The 19,509-nt window shown below is 50.3% G+C and overlaps 8 protein-coding genes across 8 annotated transcripts; 5 read left to right on the top strand and 3 right to left on the bottom strand.

Moving 5' to 3' along the window:
- Positions 1 to 58: 58 nt before the first annotated feature.
- On the top strand, positions 59 to 3,351 carry PV10_04075 (uncharacterized protein). Its single transcript, XM_016368595.1, has 3 exons — positions 59 to 486; positions 541 to 658; positions 711 to 3,351. Exons 1-3 carry the CDS (start codon positions 418 to 420, stop codon positions 2,930 to 2,932), a joined length of 2,409 nt encoding a protein of 802 aa, XP_016224383.1. The 5' UTR covers positions 59 to 417; the 3' UTR covers positions 2,933 to 3,351.
- A 462-nt stretch (positions 3,352 to 3,813) lies between these two features.
- Positions 3,814 to 4,839, bottom strand: PV10_04076 (uncharacterized protein; the record flags this gene model as incomplete). Its single annotated transcript, XM_016368596.1, has 1 exon — positions 3,814 to 4,839. One exon carries the CDS (start codon positions 4,837 to 4,839, stop codon positions 3,814 to 3,816), a length of 1,026 nt encoding a protein of 341 aa, XP_016224384.1.
- Positions 4,840 to 6,914: 2,075 nt separating this feature from the next.
- On the bottom strand, positions 6,915 to 8,333 carry PV10_04077 (uncharacterized protein; the record flags this gene model as incomplete). Its single annotated transcript, XM_016368597.1, has 1 exon — positions 6,915 to 8,333. The coding sequence occupies one exon, from the start codon at positions 8,331 to 8,333 to the stop codon at positions 6,915 to 6,917; it is 1,419 nt and encodes a 472-aa protein (XP_016224385.1).
- Positions 8,334 to 8,723: 390 nt separating this feature from the next.
- Positions 8,724 to 10,011, bottom strand: PV10_04078 (maleylacetoacetate isomerase). The gene has a single exon (XM_016368598.1). It carries the CDS (start codon positions 9,872 to 9,874, stop codon positions 9,173 to 9,175), a length of 702 nt encoding a protein of 233 aa, XP_016224386.1. The 5' UTR covers positions 9,875 to 10,011; the 3' UTR covers positions 8,724 to 9,172.
- A 391-nt stretch (positions 10,012 to 10,402) lies between these two features.
- On the top strand, positions 10,403 to 11,786 carry PV10_04079 (uncharacterized protein). The gene has a single exon (XM_016368599.1). It carries the CDS (start codon positions 10,496 to 10,498, stop codon positions 11,435 to 11,437), a length of 942 nt encoding a protein of 313 aa, XP_016224387.1. The 5' UTR covers positions 10,403 to 10,495; the 3' UTR covers positions 11,438 to 11,786.
- Positions 11,787 to 13,094: 1,308 nt separating this feature from the next.
- On the top strand, positions 13,095 to 14,881 carry PV10_04080 (uncharacterized protein). Its single transcript, XM_016368600.1, has 2 exons — positions 13,095 to 13,268; positions 13,319 to 14,881. Exons 1-2 carry the CDS (start codon positions 13,155 to 13,157, stop codon positions 14,519 to 14,521), a joined length of 1,317 nt encoding a protein of 438 aa, XP_016224388.1. The 5' UTR covers positions 13,095 to 13,154; the 3' UTR covers positions 14,522 to 14,881.
- Positions 14,882 to 16,553: 1,672 nt separating this feature from the next.
- PV10_04081 (uncharacterized protein) lies at positions 16,554 to 17,827 on the top strand (the record flags this gene model as incomplete). Its single annotated transcript, XM_016368601.1, has 2 exons — positions 16,554 to 16,777; positions 16,840 to 17,827. The coding sequence occupies 2 exons, from the start codon at positions 16,554 to 16,556 to the stop codon at positions 17,825 to 17,827; spliced, it is 1,212 nt and encodes a 403-aa protein (XP_016224389.1).
- Positions 17,828 to 18,333: 506 nt separating this feature from the next.
- Positions 18,334 to 19,443, top strand: PV10_04082 (uncharacterized protein). Its single transcript, XM_016368602.1, has 3 exons — positions 18,334 to 18,456; positions 18,511 to 19,037; positions 19,090 to 19,443. Exons 1-3 carry the CDS (start codon positions 18,375 to 18,377, stop codon positions 19,306 to 19,308), a joined length of 828 nt encoding a protein of 275 aa, XP_016224390.1. The 5' UTR covers positions 18,334 to 18,374; the 3' UTR covers positions 19,309 to 19,443.
- Positions 19,444 to 19,509: the final 66 nt, after the last annotated feature.

Raw genomic sequence — 19,509 nt, forward strand, 5'->3', positions numbered from 1 at the left:
CCTCCCGCTTTTTTCCTCTGCTTCAGCCTCTTCTCTTTCACTCGACCAACAGGAAAAACTCTGTCGGACGCAATTCCAATGTCCACCAGGCTCCTGTCATCATCCTGAAGATCTCTTTTACTGCAGAAAACTCTGCATCACTGTTACACTGCATCTGCTCCCCCATCTGTGCCTGACATATCCCCGCTCAACCGGCGGTTTCCGGTCCCAAGCGAAGATTCGCTCAAGGCCTCGTCCGTGCCCAATTCATCTTTCCAGAGTCCATCCTTACTCCCATCATCTTTTACTCACCTCCGTGGTCCTCTTTGCTTTTATTTCAAGGCTTCCTCGTCAACCATTGACGATCCTGCGCTGCCAATCATTTCCTAAGCCTAATCGCCTAGCCCCAAAGAGCCAACCAACCAATCACCAGCCTCGATGGTCAGCAATCCGGCTGGACGGCCTCTGCAGCTGCAGAATGTCCTTGCTCAGAGCGCATCGCCCTATGTGAGTGATGTTACGTCTGTCAACTGGCATGAATTGTTTTCTGATTGAGTACAGCTACGTTCGCACAAGGACAATCCTATCGCATGGCAAGGCTGGTTCCCCGAGACCATCGAACTCGCCAAGCAACAAGAACGTCTCATCTTTCTAAGCATTGGCTTTGCTTCATGTCATTGTAAGCTCCGAATGCATTCTGCGGCCCTGGATGAAACTGATCGGTCCTCAAGGGTGCCATGTCATGGATCGAGAATCCTTCACTTCTCCCGAGGTGGCCCAGTACCTCAATGACAATTTCATCCCTATCATTCTTGATCGAGAGTCCCGTCCTGACCTTGACGACATCTATATGAATTTTGTCACCGCAACGACTGGCGCTGGGGGCTGGCCTTTGAACGTCTTCCTCACGCCGGACCTGAAGCCGGTCTTTGGCGGAACCTACTGGCCTGGTCCCTCCACCAGCACTGGTCAAGCTTCTCAACAAAGCACGCAATCGCACGTGACTTTTCTCGAAATACTCCACAAAATTCAAGACATATGGACCTCTCAGCGCGAACGATGTCTCCAGGCCTCTGCTGAGATCACCACCCAGTTACGAGAATTCTCTGCCGAGGGAACTCACTCCCACTCCTCTGTTCAAATACAGGGCGGCGCTCCCGCATCCATCGAAGCACCTGAACCTCTCGAACTAGATCTCTTTGATGATGCCCTCGAACATTTCATCAGTCGCTACGATCCTGTCCATGGCGGATTTGGCTTGACTCCTACCTCTCCCAAATTCCCCACGCCGGCCAATCTGGCCTTTCTTCTCCGTATCGGCGCAGCTGTTGCGACCCCATCGACAAACACCAGGTTCGGCTTTTTCGCTCCTGTCTCAGACATCTTGGGCCACTCTTCTTGCGTCACGGCTGCTACAATGGCCTTGCATACCCTGCTAGCTATGTCAAGATCTGGCTTGCGTGATCAGCTCGGCTATGGCTTTCACCGATACAGTGTAACCCCAGATTGGAATCTACCTCATTTCGAGAAAATGATGTGCGATAATGCCCAGCTCCTTGGTGTATACTGTGACGCGTGGGCCTTAGGTCGGAACCCCGAAATCCTAGGAGTCATCTACAACCTCGTCGAATACTTCACCAACCCTTCCTCACCGATTGTTCATCCCGCTGGTGGCTGGTATGCCAGCGAAGACTCGGACAGCTCAACCCAACCCCATTTGACGACAAACGGGACCACTGATCATGACAGTAAAGAAGGTGCCCACTATGTTTGGACCTTGAAAGAATTCCAATCTATCCTAGGAGACACCGCAGCCCCAATTCTGGCTCGTCACTTCGGTGTCAAAGCCGATGGCAACGTCCCCACCGAACACGATGTCAACGACGAATTTCTGAACCAGAATGTCCTCAGCATTCAAGCCACCCCGTCTGTACTCTCCAAAGAGTTCGGCATCCCCGAGGATGAAATTGTCCGAATCATTAAGAACGGACGGGCACAGCTCCAAGCATATCGTAAATCACAACGGTCTGCGCCGCAGGTAGACAACAAGATCATTGCCTCTTGGAATGGGCTAGCCATATCTGCCCTGTCTCGTGCAGCCAACACGCTCGCTACCATTGACAAAGCCCGTGCAGCACGCTGTGCTGCCGCTGCTGAAAAGGCTGCGCATTTCATTCGATCCGAGATGTTTAACCCAGCTACTGGGGAAGTTACTCGTGTATACAAAGCACAAGGCGTTGTTCAAGGCCGGGAATATGGCACTGCATTCGTCGACGACTATGCGTACCTGACACTCGGATCCCTCGCGCTATATGACCTCAACCTCAATCCACAATATCTCGAGTGGGCAGCGACGCTTCAGACCTACCAAGACACTCATTTTCTTGCAACATCCCCAGCTCCACCTGCCGAGCTCAAGAGTCAAGGTGGTGCAGGATACTATCAAGCTTCGGGGTCGCTTGATCAGGTATTAAGGCTGAAACCAGGTGCTGACACTGGACTCCCCTCTCCCAACGGCATCACGGCGCAAAACCTGCTGTACCTATCGTCATACGCTCCACAGAATGCCGAAACATACACCCTACGGGCAAAGTCTGTTCTGGATGCCTTTGCGGTCGAGATCATCCAACACCCTTTCCTTTATGTCAACATGCTCGCCGCTTTGGTCATTGAACAAGTCGGGGTCAAGCGTTTGATTGCGCCCAAGGCTATGCGTGAACGCGAAGTCCGCAAACTCAAAGGATTTGGGAGGACTCTGATTCGAGGCGATGTTAGCGCAGTCATGATCGTGACCAAGTCCGGTGAGGTCCGTGAGTTGAGGGACAGTGATTTGAATGATGTCGATGATGACAACGCAGATGACGCTTTTGTCACGGCAGCGTCAGCGGCCATTTCATCTGGCGTCACTAGTGGCTCCCCGCCCGTGGTGGGCAAGGGCGTTACCACAGCCTAGGCGTAGGAGAGTTGGTTCTGTTGAGGCCAGAGAAGCAACGAACAAATGAATGACGGATGAATTGGAACGGACCACATAATCAGGGCCCTCTGAGACTGCAGATGGATGGATGATTGATGGACAGAAGGCTGCTCTGCTCGAGATGCACGTGATCGTCTTGGAGGCATTTACTGTTGGAGTCGGATGGAATCGGTTCAGGGGGTTGTTTCAATCGTTGGAAAGAAGAGGTCAGAGCTTCGAATCTGATCTATACTATTTGATCAATTGGGCAACCATGATAATGCGATGGACGAGGGCAAGGTGTCCGTTTATATAGGTACCTCGGCAGTTTCGAAATATTTCCTTTTCCCTGGCTATACTTTCATGGACCTAGATATTAGACACTTAGCTATCCACGACGCTGCTAAATTCAATCATGCCGTTGGCTTACATTCGCTTTTTCAACATAGAGTCAGTAGGGTAAGATTATCTGTCTATGAATCTGTACTCAAAGTGTGCATGTGGACTGATCCGTCTACGTAAATCTCTTTGTCTATACACAAATAGACGAGTGCCGAGGGGTTCGCCCACCCAGATAACCTGCCCAAATTTATTTCTTTACCATGTCTTGAGCCGTGAGAGCAATACCGTTGGAGCAGGGTAGTCCCTGACGTGTGTGCATATTGATAGACAAAGGTTTCTGCTCTGGTACAACTAGCGATGTGACGCGGCCCACGACTAATTTGCGGGTAGGAACAGCAGTATAAATGTAGTGGACATCCGAGAAAGAAGCTCGTCGTTATCCTACTTTGAGGTTCGACTGCCGGGTAGGAGCCGATGCACCAACATGCGACGGGAAAAGAGAGCGGCAGTGGATGATACGGCAGCTACCTACCTACCTCCTATGCTCCAAGATACGTACGACTTTGCCAGACAGGCCGGTTCCCGCTGGCATAAATGACCAGATTGCGGTCATCCTGAAGAATTAGAACCTGACCTTCTAGACCTCGCGTACCAGTTCGCCAGATGGCTAGGTCCTCAGAGTTATGACGGCCGTACTGCACAACGTTTCCGTCATCTTGTGCCACGATACGATAGGGTGGGCTTCCTATACCATCTGTAGAGCTGGACCAAAATGGTATGTAGCCAGGACCATACATTACGACGTTGCCATCTGCTTGACAGATGAATTCGTAGAGACCATTTTCGGACTGCATGAAATCGCCTTCATACATGGTCGCATTGTCCAATATCAAACGCGACCCCAGATTTCGCTTCTTCAAAGTTGTACGGCCCAGAGATAGCTGGCGACCCTCCGACATAACTCGGTCGATCAAGCTGTTTGCTTTGCTATCGGCGTCCTTCTCCAAATCCATGTTGTTGTGGACTTTGAGGACGAAGTCTTTCCAAGACTTTCCAATCTTCTGAAGTGACTCGAGACTGCCGACGCCAGCTTGTATGACATACTTAAGAAGGAACGAAGTCACTCCGCCATGCCGTTTGTATTGTACCACGTGCTCCAGTTCGTGAAGCATGGTCTTCACATCGTATTCACTACCTGGGCCGTTTTCACCGAGATTGATCGCCCCTGGGAAATGAATATTGTTGCCTATGGTGACTGCAAATCCATCTTGCAACGTGTCGACATTTTCAGCGTAACCAATCGCTGTAATCTCAACATCATACGCATCAATTTCTTGAAGCACGAGCTTCAACCAGCGAGGTAAAGGTTTGTAGCCATGAACTTGATTTTGAATATATCTGATATATTCTTCCGCGACAGGTTCTAAAGGATCTTTGATGAAATCCCAAAGACCCTGAAGAACATTCTTGTCGATGTTGGCCAACTGTTCACGCACTTCTGAATTCTTGTTGAAGACATCAAAGTCTGTTGGGTTGAGCTTTTGAATCTTTTTCCACCAGCCCATAGTTGACTCAAATTCGAGTATTCAGACACTTCAAAGGCAGGATGAAAAGTATAGACGGTATTTTTCAAATGAAACAGCCACTTTTGCTGACTGCCAACGGAACTGGTTGCGAAGTTGTGCAACTCTGAGCTTCTGTGCGCTCCTTACCTTAAGTACGCAGCCTCCTAATTTGTCTTGATATCCTTGTCCTCGGTTAGGAATTATGACGCTTTCTGGCGGCTCGACGAGACCGAAGACGGTCAATGCGGAAGGGTTGCATAATATAATACGAGAGCAGCTTTGGGCAGATGGCCTAGATGAGCCTCTTAGACCTGGCTTTGTTCAGCTGCCAAGAATCGAGTCGAGATGGCGCTTTATGCTTACCTTGAGCAGGATCCCCCAAGATTGATAAAGCCAATGGATACGTCTCCTTTCTCTTAAAGAGGTAGAAGACGTGCGTGGTAGTTCAAGGAACATCTGCCCTTTACGGTCAAGGGGACACCATACAGTAGTAGATCACGAAGATCTCTATCGTCGTTTCCACCGGGCTCATGATCCGCGACCCCATGCGCTAATGCATTCTGCTGCTGAGGAGCAATTTCGAACTTTTTCCATCATGCTCGGCTCCTCCTGGTGGTCATTTCCTCCACCTGCCTCGGACCCTGGTCGAACTCCTCCAATCATGTATTTATACCAGCAATCAATAGTGTGGCCGCCACACCTATCAACTTGAGTAAGTCAGCTCTCTCTGTCGTCGAGAATCTGTCGATGTCGAAGTCTGTCGTCAGTTTGTCTTAGTTGCTTCGTGTATGCAAATGCTTGATACGGGCTTTGCCGAGGCCGAGGCGAAGTTTATTGGCTGAGCGAATCTTCTTTTCTCACCGTTCGTATACTGCAATCCAGCTTTCAGCTCGCTTGTCGACACGCTAATAGCTGGCAGCAGCATGGTACAATCAACCCCGCCTCAAGTCTACTGATCTCGGGTGATGGCGACAAGAAGCGAGCTATACATTCAGCTTGCTATCCAGCAAGTGACCCCAAGAGACCGAGACTTTGATACACAAGATTTGTGAAATAAACTTCAAACCGTGATACTTTGAGGCCAAAGTAATTTTAAAAAACCATCATGTCTACTATCACCGTGACGCCCAGGTGGCGTGGAAGTCATACCAGCAGGAACGGCCCGAAGATGAATGACACAAAGATCAATGTACTCAGACAGACTCAGGAGCAACTGGCGGCAAAACTCCTCAATTGTCCAGGTGTATCATATGTGGAATACATCGTTACAGTTGGAGACAAGAATGCGACAAGTGGATGGGCTTGTTACTGGACAGGGGATGAGACATATACCTTCAGTGACGAGGACGCCTCCAACGAGCCAAATGGCCATTGGAGAGGCACGTTAACATGTCATCTCTCAGCAACTTTCGACAGAGAACGCCTCGAGCAACTCGCCAGACTGTAATAGTCAGAGCAGGGGAGAAGACAGACTTTGCCGTATTGGGTCAAAACTGGGATCATGGATGGGAACTACATGCCCCCATCTGCAAACTGTATCTCACGCTGTGAAGCCAGAGGCCCACCTTCATCTAGTTGCGCAACAGGCCTACGAAAGATCTCCCACTAAGAGAACTCTCTCTCTTTTCTCTATAACTCTTAGCCAATCAAAAGTCATTACTAGCTAATAACGCCTATATGGTCTTCACAGGAGTCGTAATTGGATTCGATTAATCAGCATGGGTTGTTGTTTTTACTTCTAGTGATCGTGAGATGTTTACTATAGTCTATATAGACATAGCGTAGAATGACCTCTGGCCATTTTACCCTGTCCCATCACAACCCAGCCGAGCCTCTGTCCCTTGCACAAGTGCACTTGTACGAACAAACCACCATCGAAAAATTCGAAGGGATTTTGATCCCAAGGTCTTAGATATGCTCCTCTATTAAGACAATTGTACGCCATACTTACCTGAGCTGCCTATCTAGATATGCTCTACAATACAAATGCCCACCACAATGCACTCAATCCTCTTTCTTACTTTGTTTGGTCCAAAACTTAATCCTGGCCCTTTTGTCGAACTCAGAGCATGAGATCAATCCCTTCCTCGCCATTGTGCTCGACGTCGGGCTCTCTCGTCACGAGCGAGTTGTTGAGCTTCTTGCGCTGAAGGAGTATCCGGGTCAGCATCCGTGTCTCTGGCCTCATCTGCTGCTCGAGTGCTACTTGCACCTCGACCTCTGCCACCTCTTCCTCTACCTCTTCTAGCTCTCTTGCCTCCAGTGGCTCCTGTGGTTGCTCCACCTCCTTCAGTTCCCGTACCCGTTTCACGCGCTCGACCACGACCACGACCACGACCTCGGCCTCGACCACGAGCTGTTGCTCTTGCTGCTTCTGCTATAATTCTAGGGTCAAAATGTGATGGCGATTTACCTCTGCGATATTCCAGTGGCGGAGTGGCTCTTGGAGGGGATCGACGAGCTAGATTGTAAGGCTCCGTTTGCCATGCCTGTCTCCGTCTCGCTTCCGCAGCTTCTTCCGGTGTACTATACATCAACATTCCAGGATTTTTGCGCCAGAACGTAGGCGGGCCTGGAGTGGGTGGACGTGACAGTTGACGTTCTGATTGTTGCTCTGAAGTACGAGTATTAGTACGCTGGCGCTCTGGCTGATCCGGTGACTTGGACTCCTCATCGGATCCATCGGCGGGCTCCGCGAGTTCACCTTCATCTGGGAGGGATGACAGCTCGGAGGACGAGTCTTGCTCAACTAGAGGCTCCTGTGCGGACTGCGAGGAACGCTCTGCCGGCGAGATACGCCGCTGGGAAGCTACCTCCTCTGGGGCTGGCTGATCATCTTCGATGGATTGGTGTGGTGGCAAGGACTCTTGACGTTCGAGACCGTCATCCGAATCACCATCGTCGTTGGGGGACTCGGATATCGAGAGAGGGTCAGATCGACGGCTTCCAGGTAAATTAGCAGCCTGTGAGACATTGTTAGTACTTTCAACCCCTGTTCGAGCTCTCTTTCTCTGAGCCTGATCCTCGTCGTCATCAGAGATTGATAAAGGTCTTTTAGTCCCGTGAGGGCCTGGAGTAGGGGTTGCTGAAAAGTGAGTACCTGGATTAGGAGGATTGTCATTCAACACATCCGCATCGTCCGCGTCGTCACGGTCTGCTTCCTGCGGCTCAGATTCGGACTCGGATTCGGATTCGGACTCTGACTCGGCAGGCCTAAACAGCGCTTCCGGCAAAGCCAATAGTCGGGCTCGGTCATCAAATGATAAGAATATTACCACATCGCGAATTCCCAGCAGGATTGCATCGGGGATCTCGAGATCACTTCCAAATTGTTGCTGGGCCCGATGTCTTAGTCTTGGCCAGCGGCTGTCATTACCTCCCCGTGTGACCATCTCACGGAGTAGGTGTAGGTAAAGCCAAAAGGGGATGCTTGATCTGGGCACACGATGTGTGGTCCACTGACCGTTCGGGTCGTAACACAAGAGGACATCCATGATAGTAGATTGCAGTGGTAGATGATGATAAGTGTTCAGTTATGGTGTCAATGTATGTTGTTCTTTGCTGGTTTCAAAAGGCAGCACTTTGATATATATAAAAGAAGAATGTGTAAGAGAAGAATATAGAGGGGATATTCACAGTGGAGAAATGGCAAGCTTTGCCTTTTCTTTGCGTTTTCAAACAATGGCCACGGCCACTGCGACTCTATTTAACCTGGCTTTGTTCTGGATGCAATCAAACGTTAGAGCTGCAGCGAGAAAACCAGGAATTGACGAGAGCGATTCTTTGTGAGCAAACGTCTGTGCTGAGATACAGGGAAGACAAGAGCCTATGGGAAATGTTAGAACCTCCGGAGTGCTCTACCATCTGGCTTTGTTGATGGTAGACCGAGCTCTCAGATGAAAACGGCCGGCACTAAGAAGGCGGTCGAATCACTTCATCTGAACAAACCGTTTGCGTCTGTGGAATAGCTGTTCCTGGCATTTTTTTTCGGTAGCTAAGGACTAATGCTCATGTATACAAAGACAAACTTGATGGAACAGAAGTTCTTTGAGGTCTAGAAGAGTACGCAGAAGGTCGAGTCAAGAGGGTCAAACCACTGCTCCTGGTCACTCATCAACGTAGTAGGATCATTGAAGTCGACTTTTCATGGGCTCCAGGTAGAAAATGGACAAAGAGAGTCCGTATAGTTCGTGACGACGTTGGCCAGAAAGACGTTGAAAGCGGATGGTCGTATACTCCCCCGTAATATACTGAGATTGATAGGGCGGAACACAATGCATCTGTAGAGCCACGTGATATCATTGGTAGTCATCTACGAAAGCGAGTAGATGATTCATTTGCCCCGAAGGTCTTCTGGTGTATCGGCCTGAGCATTCCATCTGCCCTTTTGAAAGGCGTCGAGTTCGTTCAGATTTTGCCAAACTCTCCAAATAGTGGGGAAGTCTTGCTCGACCTCTACACCAAATCTCACGGCACCGTCGACAGCAGGTGCCAGGACGCAGTCAGCCATGGTGACCTGGTCGCCAACACTGTATTTACCGGCATAGAGCTTCAACAGTTGTTCGTAGGCGTTGAAACCCAGCTTCATGAAATGCTGCTGCCATTCCGGTCCATCAACGCCACGTTCCTTTGCAAAAGAGAGGGTGCGGAGATTGGTGATGGGTTGGACATCGTTGGAGATGATGTTGACCAGTTCTCTGACTTTGGCTCTCCCAATTGGATCGTTGGGCGGCAGCAATGGTGGTAGATCTGGTCGGGCTTCTTCAATATATTCGAGAATAGCCACGCTTTGTCTGATGGTGAGGATGTCCTTGCCCGTCTGCTTGTCGATGACAACCAATGTTGGGACAGATTTTGAAGGGTTCAAAGTGCAATAGTCACTTTCAAGTTGATCGCCTTTGACGAGATGGATAAATGAGTACTCCAGTGGAAGTCCTTTGGAGTGGGCTGCAATGCGAACTCGTGCGGAGCATGATGACCTGAAGTATGTATATAGCTTGTAAGTGTAGCGAGTATCTGGCGAGGACGCAGCCATGTTTGGTGATGCCAATTTGTTCTTTGGGAATTGACCAGGATAATAACTAGGTTCCTACTATGAAGAACAAGCAGTGTAAATAGTGTAAATCTTGAATTTGGGATTTCAAGATATTATGATCGTCACTTTGATCTGAGTTGGCAGCGGAATTCAGCTTCAGGTTCCTCCGCAGTTTGCGGACTGGTATTCCGCTCTTGTGGGCCTGAGAAGAGCCTCAGATTCACCTGGGGAGCAACGACGAATAGGGCTCTCCAGGATACGATAGAGGTTGCTAGGGGACCCTGGTCTATGTACGATAGGCAGGCAGAGAGGCCTAAAAGGCCGAGAAGCGCCCCCCAAAAAGCCCCTCGGCCCTTGTACATGGGCTTGGACTCTTTCAAACAACCAAAAGGACCGTTGCGGGGTAACTACGAGGGACCTTATCGCCCGGAGGGGGCAAGGGGGCACCTGCCCTTCAGCTTGCGTGGGTTGTTCCTTCCCCTCATTCTAACTGCGTCAACATTTGAAATAATTTATTCATCACCTCAACGACCTCAACCGCCTCAACCGCCTCAACCACTTCAACCACTTCAACCTCAACTTACATCGCGCAGTCCTTAGATACTACTGTCGACAGCCAACATGGCCTCGGAAATTCGTATTGGCTACGTGCCAGAGCATTATCTGCTCCCCCTGCACATTGCCGCCAGAAACTCTCTGTTCCCATCATCTCTGAAAATCACCCTAGTACCATTTCCCTCCGGCACCGGACATATGATCACCTCCCTCCGAGCCAAAGAGATCGATCTGGCAATTGGACTGACGGAAGGATGGGTGGCAGGCTTACTCAATGACAATGTTAAGAATCAATCGCTGCAAGAAAAAGGTTATACCATCGTTGGCTCCTGGGTGTCCACGCCCCTGCGATGGGCTATTGTCACAGGTCGAAATCGACAGGATATCAACTCGGTGGATGATCTCCAAACTCACAGAAGAGTGGGTGTGAGCCGCATGGGCAGTGGGTCGCACGTCATGGCCTTTGTCCTAGCTCAGCAACAAGGATGGCTACAACAGACATCAGATGCCTTAGAAGTGGTACCTTTGGGGCCCTTCAAGGATTTGCGCGATGGCGTGACCAGCTCGACCGCCGACTTTTTCATGTGGGAACACTTTACCACCAAGCCATTCTTCCACGCGTCAGACAGCCCGCTGAAGAAAATTGGAGAGATATATACTCCCTGGCCATCATGGCACATTGCAGCATCCACATCCACGTTTCCCCCGGACAGTACATCGACAGCCGAGGTTCTGGGCCAGATCTTCCAGGCCCTGGATCAAGGAATAGCTATATTTAACGAGACTCCAGACGAAGCAGTGCGCATGCTAGGGACTGGGGAAGCAGGCTGCCATTATACCGAAGATGACGCGCGAGAATGGCTCAAAGACGTCAAGTTTGTGAGCAAGACTCAGGGCGTGGATCAAGCCGTAGCCAGTGGCGTTGTCGACGTCCTCAAGACCGCTGGTGTGATCGGACAGAATACACAACTGGGCCAAGGCGATGGGGTAATTGGTATTCCGAGGTAGGGTCCAGCGACTGCCTTACGCTGTCGTCGAGCCACTCCATTGTGATGTCCGTGATCAGGCTTGCATGGCTGGGGATAGAAAATGATATCTTATAGCCTGGACATGCCTAGGCTGCACAAGCTGAGCCTCTTCGACCTGCCCTCCAGGTGCCGACCCAGGCCCGGGCACTCCTGGCCAGATACGTACCACGTTCGGTACCTACCGAGCATATGTGCTGAGTGTATCATGAGCAGCCTTGACTGGATCGGTGACTTGTGTCAAGTAATCATGTGCTCAACAGCATGCGTAGTCGTGCAAGAGGCAAAACGCGCAGACATGAGAGGCAGGGAAAACACGTAACCAACCATCCACACCGGATACGAGATCCTTGTTTCAAAGGCATGTTCTCTATGCCACGTCATGCTGTGATGGGCTGTTCACCAGAAGACGAAAAGACCCATGGGCGCTGGGTGATCAAAGAGGGAGGCGACATCCCGCCATGAACACCACAAGATCAGTGTTAAGACGTGGACCACACTGTGGTCAGGCACCCCGCGTGGCCCAAGTCAAAAGAATTCTCCGGTAGGTCGTATAAAGTGGATGATTGTAACGAACTGAGAGTTTATGATATGCGAGGCTGGTAACTTGGGAATCTGGGCTGAACTTTATATAGACATCCCTTTCCTAATTGGGAATAGTCCACCCTTGCTCTTAATTTCCGACCTCCTCTCACGGACCAGAATCTCAACATCGCTCGAACTCTATCCTCGACCTGACAACAACAACACTGACCTCTTCGAGGCCTGATCCTTGCTCTCAGTCGCAGGCATACGCTGCTGACCTGTAAAAACAGTGTGTGTGCAACACTTCGCCCCTCAAAAACGTGAGGCTGGTCCCATGCCACGTACGCTCCGTACTCCGTAGTCCTGTCCTTGGAGAGCTTCTGGGTGTGATTGCTCCCGTCCAGCTGCTAAGATTGCCAACGATAGGGTGTTTGAAGGGTCTCGAAACCTCTCCAAGACTGGGTCAACAGAGATGCCGTCTGAACAGCCTCAATCACGCCCTAGAATGCATCAGGCCTTCTCCCAAGCTGGGTTCATCAAAGCCACTATCTTGCCCTCACCATCATGGAAACTTCTTTGAAACACAGAGTCCACCCAGAACGAGATCTGAAGTTGGACGCGCTTATCATAGAGTCATTTGCGACTGGCCATGCCAGCTTCGATGAGGAGACCCACCACCCAGCGACTTCAGGGTTCGCCTGTTGCCTCTAGCGCCGATCTCTCCACCCTCCGTTTGTCCCACGACCCTGGGACGCTCTACGAACGGCGTGATCATCACCCAAGCTTCCTCCAGCCTTCTATCTCGCTCGTGGCGTCCCACCTTGAGGCAAAGTCTGTTCAAGCGCTACCAACCACACGTTGCTATGGCCACCATGCCCCCACTTCTATACTCAATACCCTCCGGCTGTTGGTTCAAACGCTTGCACGCCGTCGTCAACCTCTGCGGCACGAGCCGCATGGTGATCAACAAGCACAAAACCAGCGCGCGCATTTTTTTTTGGTAGGCTTGGTGGCTTCTATACCAGCCTCGCCTCTTGGATACGCATGAACCAGGACGAAGCTGGCTATAACAGCAGACGTTCTAGCCTTCGATATGTCGATACTAAACACTGTATCAACTATCTCCTCATTGTCAGTGTTGAGATTACGATCGACACACTACTACATCTTTCACAATGCGTTCAACATTCTCCGTGCTCTCGCTACTGGTAGCGAGCGCCACTGCCTCTTACGTTCTAGAAGATGACTACGCTGCCTCTTCTTTCGCGAGCATGTTTGATTTCTTCACAGTAAGTCATCATACATCAATTACTTTGAATGTCAGACTAATCAGCCGCAGGGAGATGATCCAACACATGGATATGTAAATTACATCAATCAACAACAGGCTCAAAACCAAGGAATGTACAAAGTCGAAAACGGAGCTGTATACATGGGTGTGGACTCATCCAACGTTGCATCCGGCCGAGGACGGGACAGCATTCGGATAAGCAGCAAGAAGGAATACAACCACGGCCTCTTCATTCTTGACCTTGCACATATGCCCGCTGGAGCATGTGGCACATGGCCTGCATTTTGGCTCCTTGGCCCCAACTGGCCCTATGGCGGAGAAGTCGACATCATCGAAGGCGTCAACACACAGTCAGCCAACAGCATGGCATTGCACACCGACGCTGGCTGCTCAATCAGCCACACTGGCGATTTTTCCGGCACATTATCCACCGACAACTGTGATGTCGCCGCTCCTGGACAAGGAACGAACGTTGGCTGTGCCATTCACAGCCAGGACTCCAGCAGCTTCGGCCAGGGGTTCAACAACAACGGTGGAGGAGTTTTTGCTACCGAGTGGACCAGTGACTATATCAGCATATGGTTCTTCTCGCGAGGCGCCATTCCCTCCGACATCTCCGGCGGCAATCCTGATCCTTCCAACTGGGGACTGCCGGCCGCCAAATTCGCCGGTGCTTGCGACATTGACGCCAAGTTTCAAAATCAAAAGATGATCATGAACGTCGCCTTCTGCGGTGACTGGGCCGGCAGTGTCTGGTCTACCGACTCCACTTGTGCTCCACAAGCGTCAACCTGTCAGGACTATGTCCAGAACAATCCTTCCGCATTCCAAAACACATACTGGATGATCAACAGCTTGAGGGTCTATTCTGAGAATGGAGCCGGTCCTGCACCCACTCAATCACAACCATCAGCTTCCCCGACCGTGACCTCGCCGGGACAGCCTACTACCGAGCCAACAGCCAGTATCACGACCTTTGAGACCATCACCAATATTCCAACGGTGACCAACACACCAGTTCCTCAACCGACCACCGACCAGCCACAGACCACTGGAAGCGGGGGCAATGGCAATGGCAACGGTGGAAACAACGCCAACTGGCAGGGATGGAACGACAACAACAATAACGGCGGCAGTGGCGGTGGTGGCTTCGGCGGTGGACGAGGAGGCAGTGGAGGCAGTGGAGGCAGCTGGGGCGGCGGCCGTGGAGGAGGCGGTGGTGGTGGCCGCGGCAGCTGGGGTGGAAGATGAAATTGACGAAGCCTCGACTCTCTACCATCAACATCGATCACACAACTTACAGACCTTGTACAAAAGACGGACGATACGACACGACACGACGACATTTCGGACATATTTGTCCACCTTGACACACTGATACCACCTACCTGGCCACGGGCCTTCTGAGACATTACTTTTTGCATTTTCATAGCGGGATGGGTTTGTTTGGAGCTTCGGATACCACGGTATGAGACACAGGAAAATTTGTGACTACCCTATTTTGGAATGTCTTCATAGAGATGATATTCAGCCTTCAGTAGGCTAAGATCATATCATTTTGTCCCAAAGGGCATAATAATATACACTTGTTCTAATTGAGAACCAAGACTCCTTGCAAAAACAAGACGCTCTCTAATTGCATTTCCCATACGTTCATTGGCTTTGTAGGGTGTGTTTGCAGTCAAGATAAGTACGTCTTTATCCAGCGCTGTGGTTGTCAAGTTTTATTGTCTAGCTATTCAATCACTGGGAGATTGTCGAGTCCGCGGGGGAAAGCCTTATCTCTGCATGAACGAACATGTGACCCACGGCAAGTTGGTAGCCTAGGATCGAGACGGCATCTGCAATAGAAGCATCTGCCTTGCGATACCGCGCATTTCTCGTACTTGATGACTTGGTCACGGGTGTACTCCTGTTCCCAGTCGTATACTGGAGCTGGCATTCTGAAGTCGGCTGATGATGGTAGCGATATGAAATATCGGTTTCAAGAGTTGAGTTTTGATGGTCTTGGTATTGTAGAATCCAAGTTTATCTTTAGATATTGTTCAGGATGAGGATCATGATATACAGGTATGATTATTGAAAATACAGATATTTATAGTTCTTCCAGTCGAGGCGTTTGACAATGACAACGAAACAAATGATTCCACGGCCATATTGTAGATGAGCCACTGGTGACTTTGTTGACGCCTTAAGAATCTGGTGAGCAGGGTTGATTATCAGCATATAGTCATGCGAATATAGTTGGTATGATGGATTGAATGTGGTGAGTGACTGTTTTATCTTTTCTGTGAGAGGATTAGTATTTTGCTCGGACTAAGAGGCCGTTCAGAATGTGAGCCCCCATGTAGTTTGAGAGTGTCCACCCTGTTCGATAGATTCATACTCAGATCTCTATGACCAACGGAGTTGAAGCGACGAGCAAACAATGTTGCTCGCTACTAGGATTCAGGTTGTACTCGTCGTATTCGGTGCTACAAGGGGCGTGTGTCCGTCTCATGTTCACAGCGACATAAGAGTGGGTCACTCAATGGATGTATCACCACTCATATTCAAACTCGTTCCAAATGTCTGTAACAATGATGTCGGTGTCTCTATTTAACATACTGCCATTTACTTGTCATGCAGCCTCGTGCATGATGTTTAATTCAAAGTACCAAATAACCACTTCCACTTGATCGATCATCAATGACGCACAGTAAGGCTTAAGAGATATCTTTGGCCCCAGAAAGCCACTTTACTTTGACGCCTGTGGAGGTCAAGGCGACCAATAAAGCGGCCCAGGAGTTGGAGGGGCAAACTAGGAACCTTTGCACGCTATCCGTTAATCTTTCTCCATCCCAAACGCGTCCAACTCTCATCTTTCAATCATGCTTGTCCATGAGTCCACTGCAAACCGAGGCCCCTGAACCTAACGTGATCCTATGCGACTGATCTCAGTACAACTCAAGTGTTGTTCAGAGCTGCCCTACCATCCGCCAATTGGTCAACGGCCGCAAGGATTTGTCGGCCCTCAGGACTAGCCCTGCCGCTACCACCGAATACGACAGTGTCCGCCTTCAACACGTTCCTTATTCAATCCACACTTGAATCCCAACCGGGGGTCGACTGCTCCACTCTGAAGTCCGTCAGATACGATTCTTTACCTTTGTTGGTTGGTGGTGAGGTCAAGCACTACTACCCGCCTGGCGTGGAGACCTGTTCGGATGGTGAGCGCACTTGAGGAACCTAATCGCCTTACGGCCAGCGCATTACATGCGCGGATGCCAGCTCGGCTGTCGCAATGTCAGACGAGAGTCCTGTAGAGCGCCGTGGAAGCGACGATACGTCATCATCATCAAATGCCACACCAGGGACAACCACCCCAGGGACAACCAGACGACAGTCGCACGCCCTAACAACATGGAGTCGTCATCGTCCGACAATCGAGCACCTCTACATCAATTTAGATATGCCTCTTCGTGACGTGGTCAAGAAAATGGAGCAAGACCACGATTTTTACGCTACGTAAGTAGTCCGCCTCAGATCTCGTCCACAGAGCCAAGTAACTAACTGTGCATCATCGGTAGCGAGAATATGTACAAAAAACGATTTCAAAGGTGGAAACTTGCGAAACACATCAAGGCCGACGAGAAAGAAATGGTCCTGGCTAATCTGCTTCACAACAGCTCCTCCACAGTCGAGACAAGGCACATTCGGCATGATAAACTCGTGCGATATGCCAAGTCTCGTGCTCGATCTGGAGATCTGGACAGCCACGATCTGGAAAGGATTGTCCACCGAGACCAGCAACCAGGAAGTAGTCGACCGGTAGTTCGGATCCCTGTAGTGAAACGTAAGGTTTCCGGCTTTGGGCGTCACTCGGGGGCTCATAGGACTGAGAAGCCGTTCTCAACATTTCTGCCACCATCTCCCGCACCTCTAGATGAGTTGGATAGCTTTGATCGATTTCTCCGCGCGATGCAGATGCTTATTGTGCGAGAACGGCAGGAATATTTGACAGGGTTGCAACAGAACCCCGATGTCATCTTCACATCGCTATCGAATGGACTAGCATATTGGCGAGGTGACGCATACCCGGCGGCTCGCAAGTCGTTTGGATGGGCAGCGCGAAAGTTGACTGAGGATATACGAGGGTCCGACGTGTTGGTTTCGCGCATCACATTTTGCATCAGTTCCATTATATGGGGAGGCCGCCGAGAGGAGGTGTTTCAGAAGTTTTCAGAATTCATGGCAAAGGTGGCACTGGAAGTGCTAGGACCGATGAGTCCATTGACTATAGTGTTACAGCATCTGCAGACGGAGCAAAGCTTGGATGCACAGATCGCAATATGGGCGTGCGCTCTGGATGACTACCAGGTCACCAACGAGAATTTGAAGCATTGGTGGAATATGGCTCAACGACGCTGGCGTTGGTGTCGGCGTTCTGGAAGGGTCGATCTGGCCGAGATGTATTGTCGTCGTGCCACGAATCAAGTTCGCGAGGTCAACCTATTGACCAGTGAGATGGAGTCGGAAGCGCAACAAGACCTCGATGGAACGGCATCTCACTCGTAACAGGAGTTAGAATACCAGGAATTTCAATACTTGAGGCTGAGTACGATGAGGGATTGTATCAGCAGGCTAGACTAGGTGACTAGGTACCAAAGGATTGGTCATGCGCCACAACACTTCAGCCGCGCATAGCTGTTGAACCAGATCCAAGAGCATATTCCCTCCCTTTTGTATGATCAACAAGTCGATCACTTCTCATTGTTCAGCCACCGAGGCGTGGACGAACGCCATGTCGCCACGGACGCTCAAGTGGTCGAGGCTGAAGTGGAAACCATGGTTCAGCCCAACGAAATTGGGGAAAGAGCGAGGCAGTGCACTCCAACTGGCAAGAATGCGCTTGGCTCCGGTTAAGAGGAGTACCAACCACCAATCACAAATAGGTGGAGGATGGATAGTTTAGACTATTTCCTATAGATCTTATGGAGGAGGGAAGGCACGGGAGGTAGATCAGAGTATAAACATCGCTTGAGAATGTAAACCTCGATCTTGACCAACCTTAGATTCCATAGTACTCAATCACTACCCTATTTTATTATTCTTAGCCTTAGAAATGTCATATCAACAAGATCAAAAGTATGGGGAGGCATATGGACAGGGCCAGTATCAGCAACAGAACTGGAATCAGCAGCCTGGTATGTGAGATGAGAACGGGTCAGCTGATTGTTTATTTCAACTGACAGACGTAGAATCTCAGCAGTATGGTCAACAGCCGCCATATCCTGGTCCTTCTCAGGGCCAACGACCTCTAGGCCAACAGGACCATGGGAGCTTCCCCGGTGGAAGCTACTCCATCACACACCGTGACACAAATGCAGTGCTGAACATTGATCTTCAACAAGGGGCGTCTGTCAAGTCCAAGTCAGGAGTCATGATCCACATGTCAGGGACTGTCGCCATTCAAGGCAACATCAAATTCAGCATGCGCAAGATGTTCACAGGAGGCCAGATGAGTGAGACTACGTTTACGGGTCCCGGCAGGGTTGTGCTGGGTCCAACTCTACTGGGTGACATCGTCACATTACCCATCGACGCCAACTCCAACTGGCTCATCGGCAAGGACGTATACCTGGCGTCGACGGTCGATGTCAAAAAGGATACCAAGAGTCAAGGATTCGGCAAGGCTTTTTTCAGTGGCGAAGACCTGTTCGTCTACAAGGTCATGGGACAGGGCTTACTGTGGCTGACCAGCTATGGGGCGGTTGACAGAATTGATGTAAGTGGAAGGAATCTTGGATACTGCTGAATGAATCATTGACTATTGCCAGCTTCAACCAGGGGAGCATCACATCGTCGACAATGGGCATCTGGTAGCATGGAATTGTGAGTATCGAGTTGAAAGGGCTGGCGGCGCGACTATGACCAGCTTGAAGACTGGAGAGGGTTTTGTTTGTCGATTCATCGGGCCTGGATCCGTCTATATCCAAACGAGGAACTTGGACGACTTTGCAACATGGGTTCGGACTGCCGCGGGGACTCAAGGATAGGATAGAGGAGGGGCAGGGGAGTCGGAGGGATCCCAGGATATCTTGAGGCTGCGATGAGGGCCGAGGCGGGCGTTGTCGCAGCATCCAAGCATCCAATGGTCTACCGTAGAAATTATTGCTCTGACTACGACTTACTCCACCATACTTCACGTGACCTGATTTCATCTGTAATGGTTCCTTCCTTGTCTTCATCTGCAGTCG

Source organism: Exophiala mesophila (assembly GCF_000836275.1).
Source record: "Exophiala mesophila strain CBS 40295 unplaced genomic scaffold supercont1.3, whole genome shotgun sequence".
Lineage (NCBI taxonomy): Eukaryota > Fungi > Ascomycota > Eurotiomycetes > Chaetothyriales > Herpotrichiellaceae > Exophiala > Exophiala mesophila.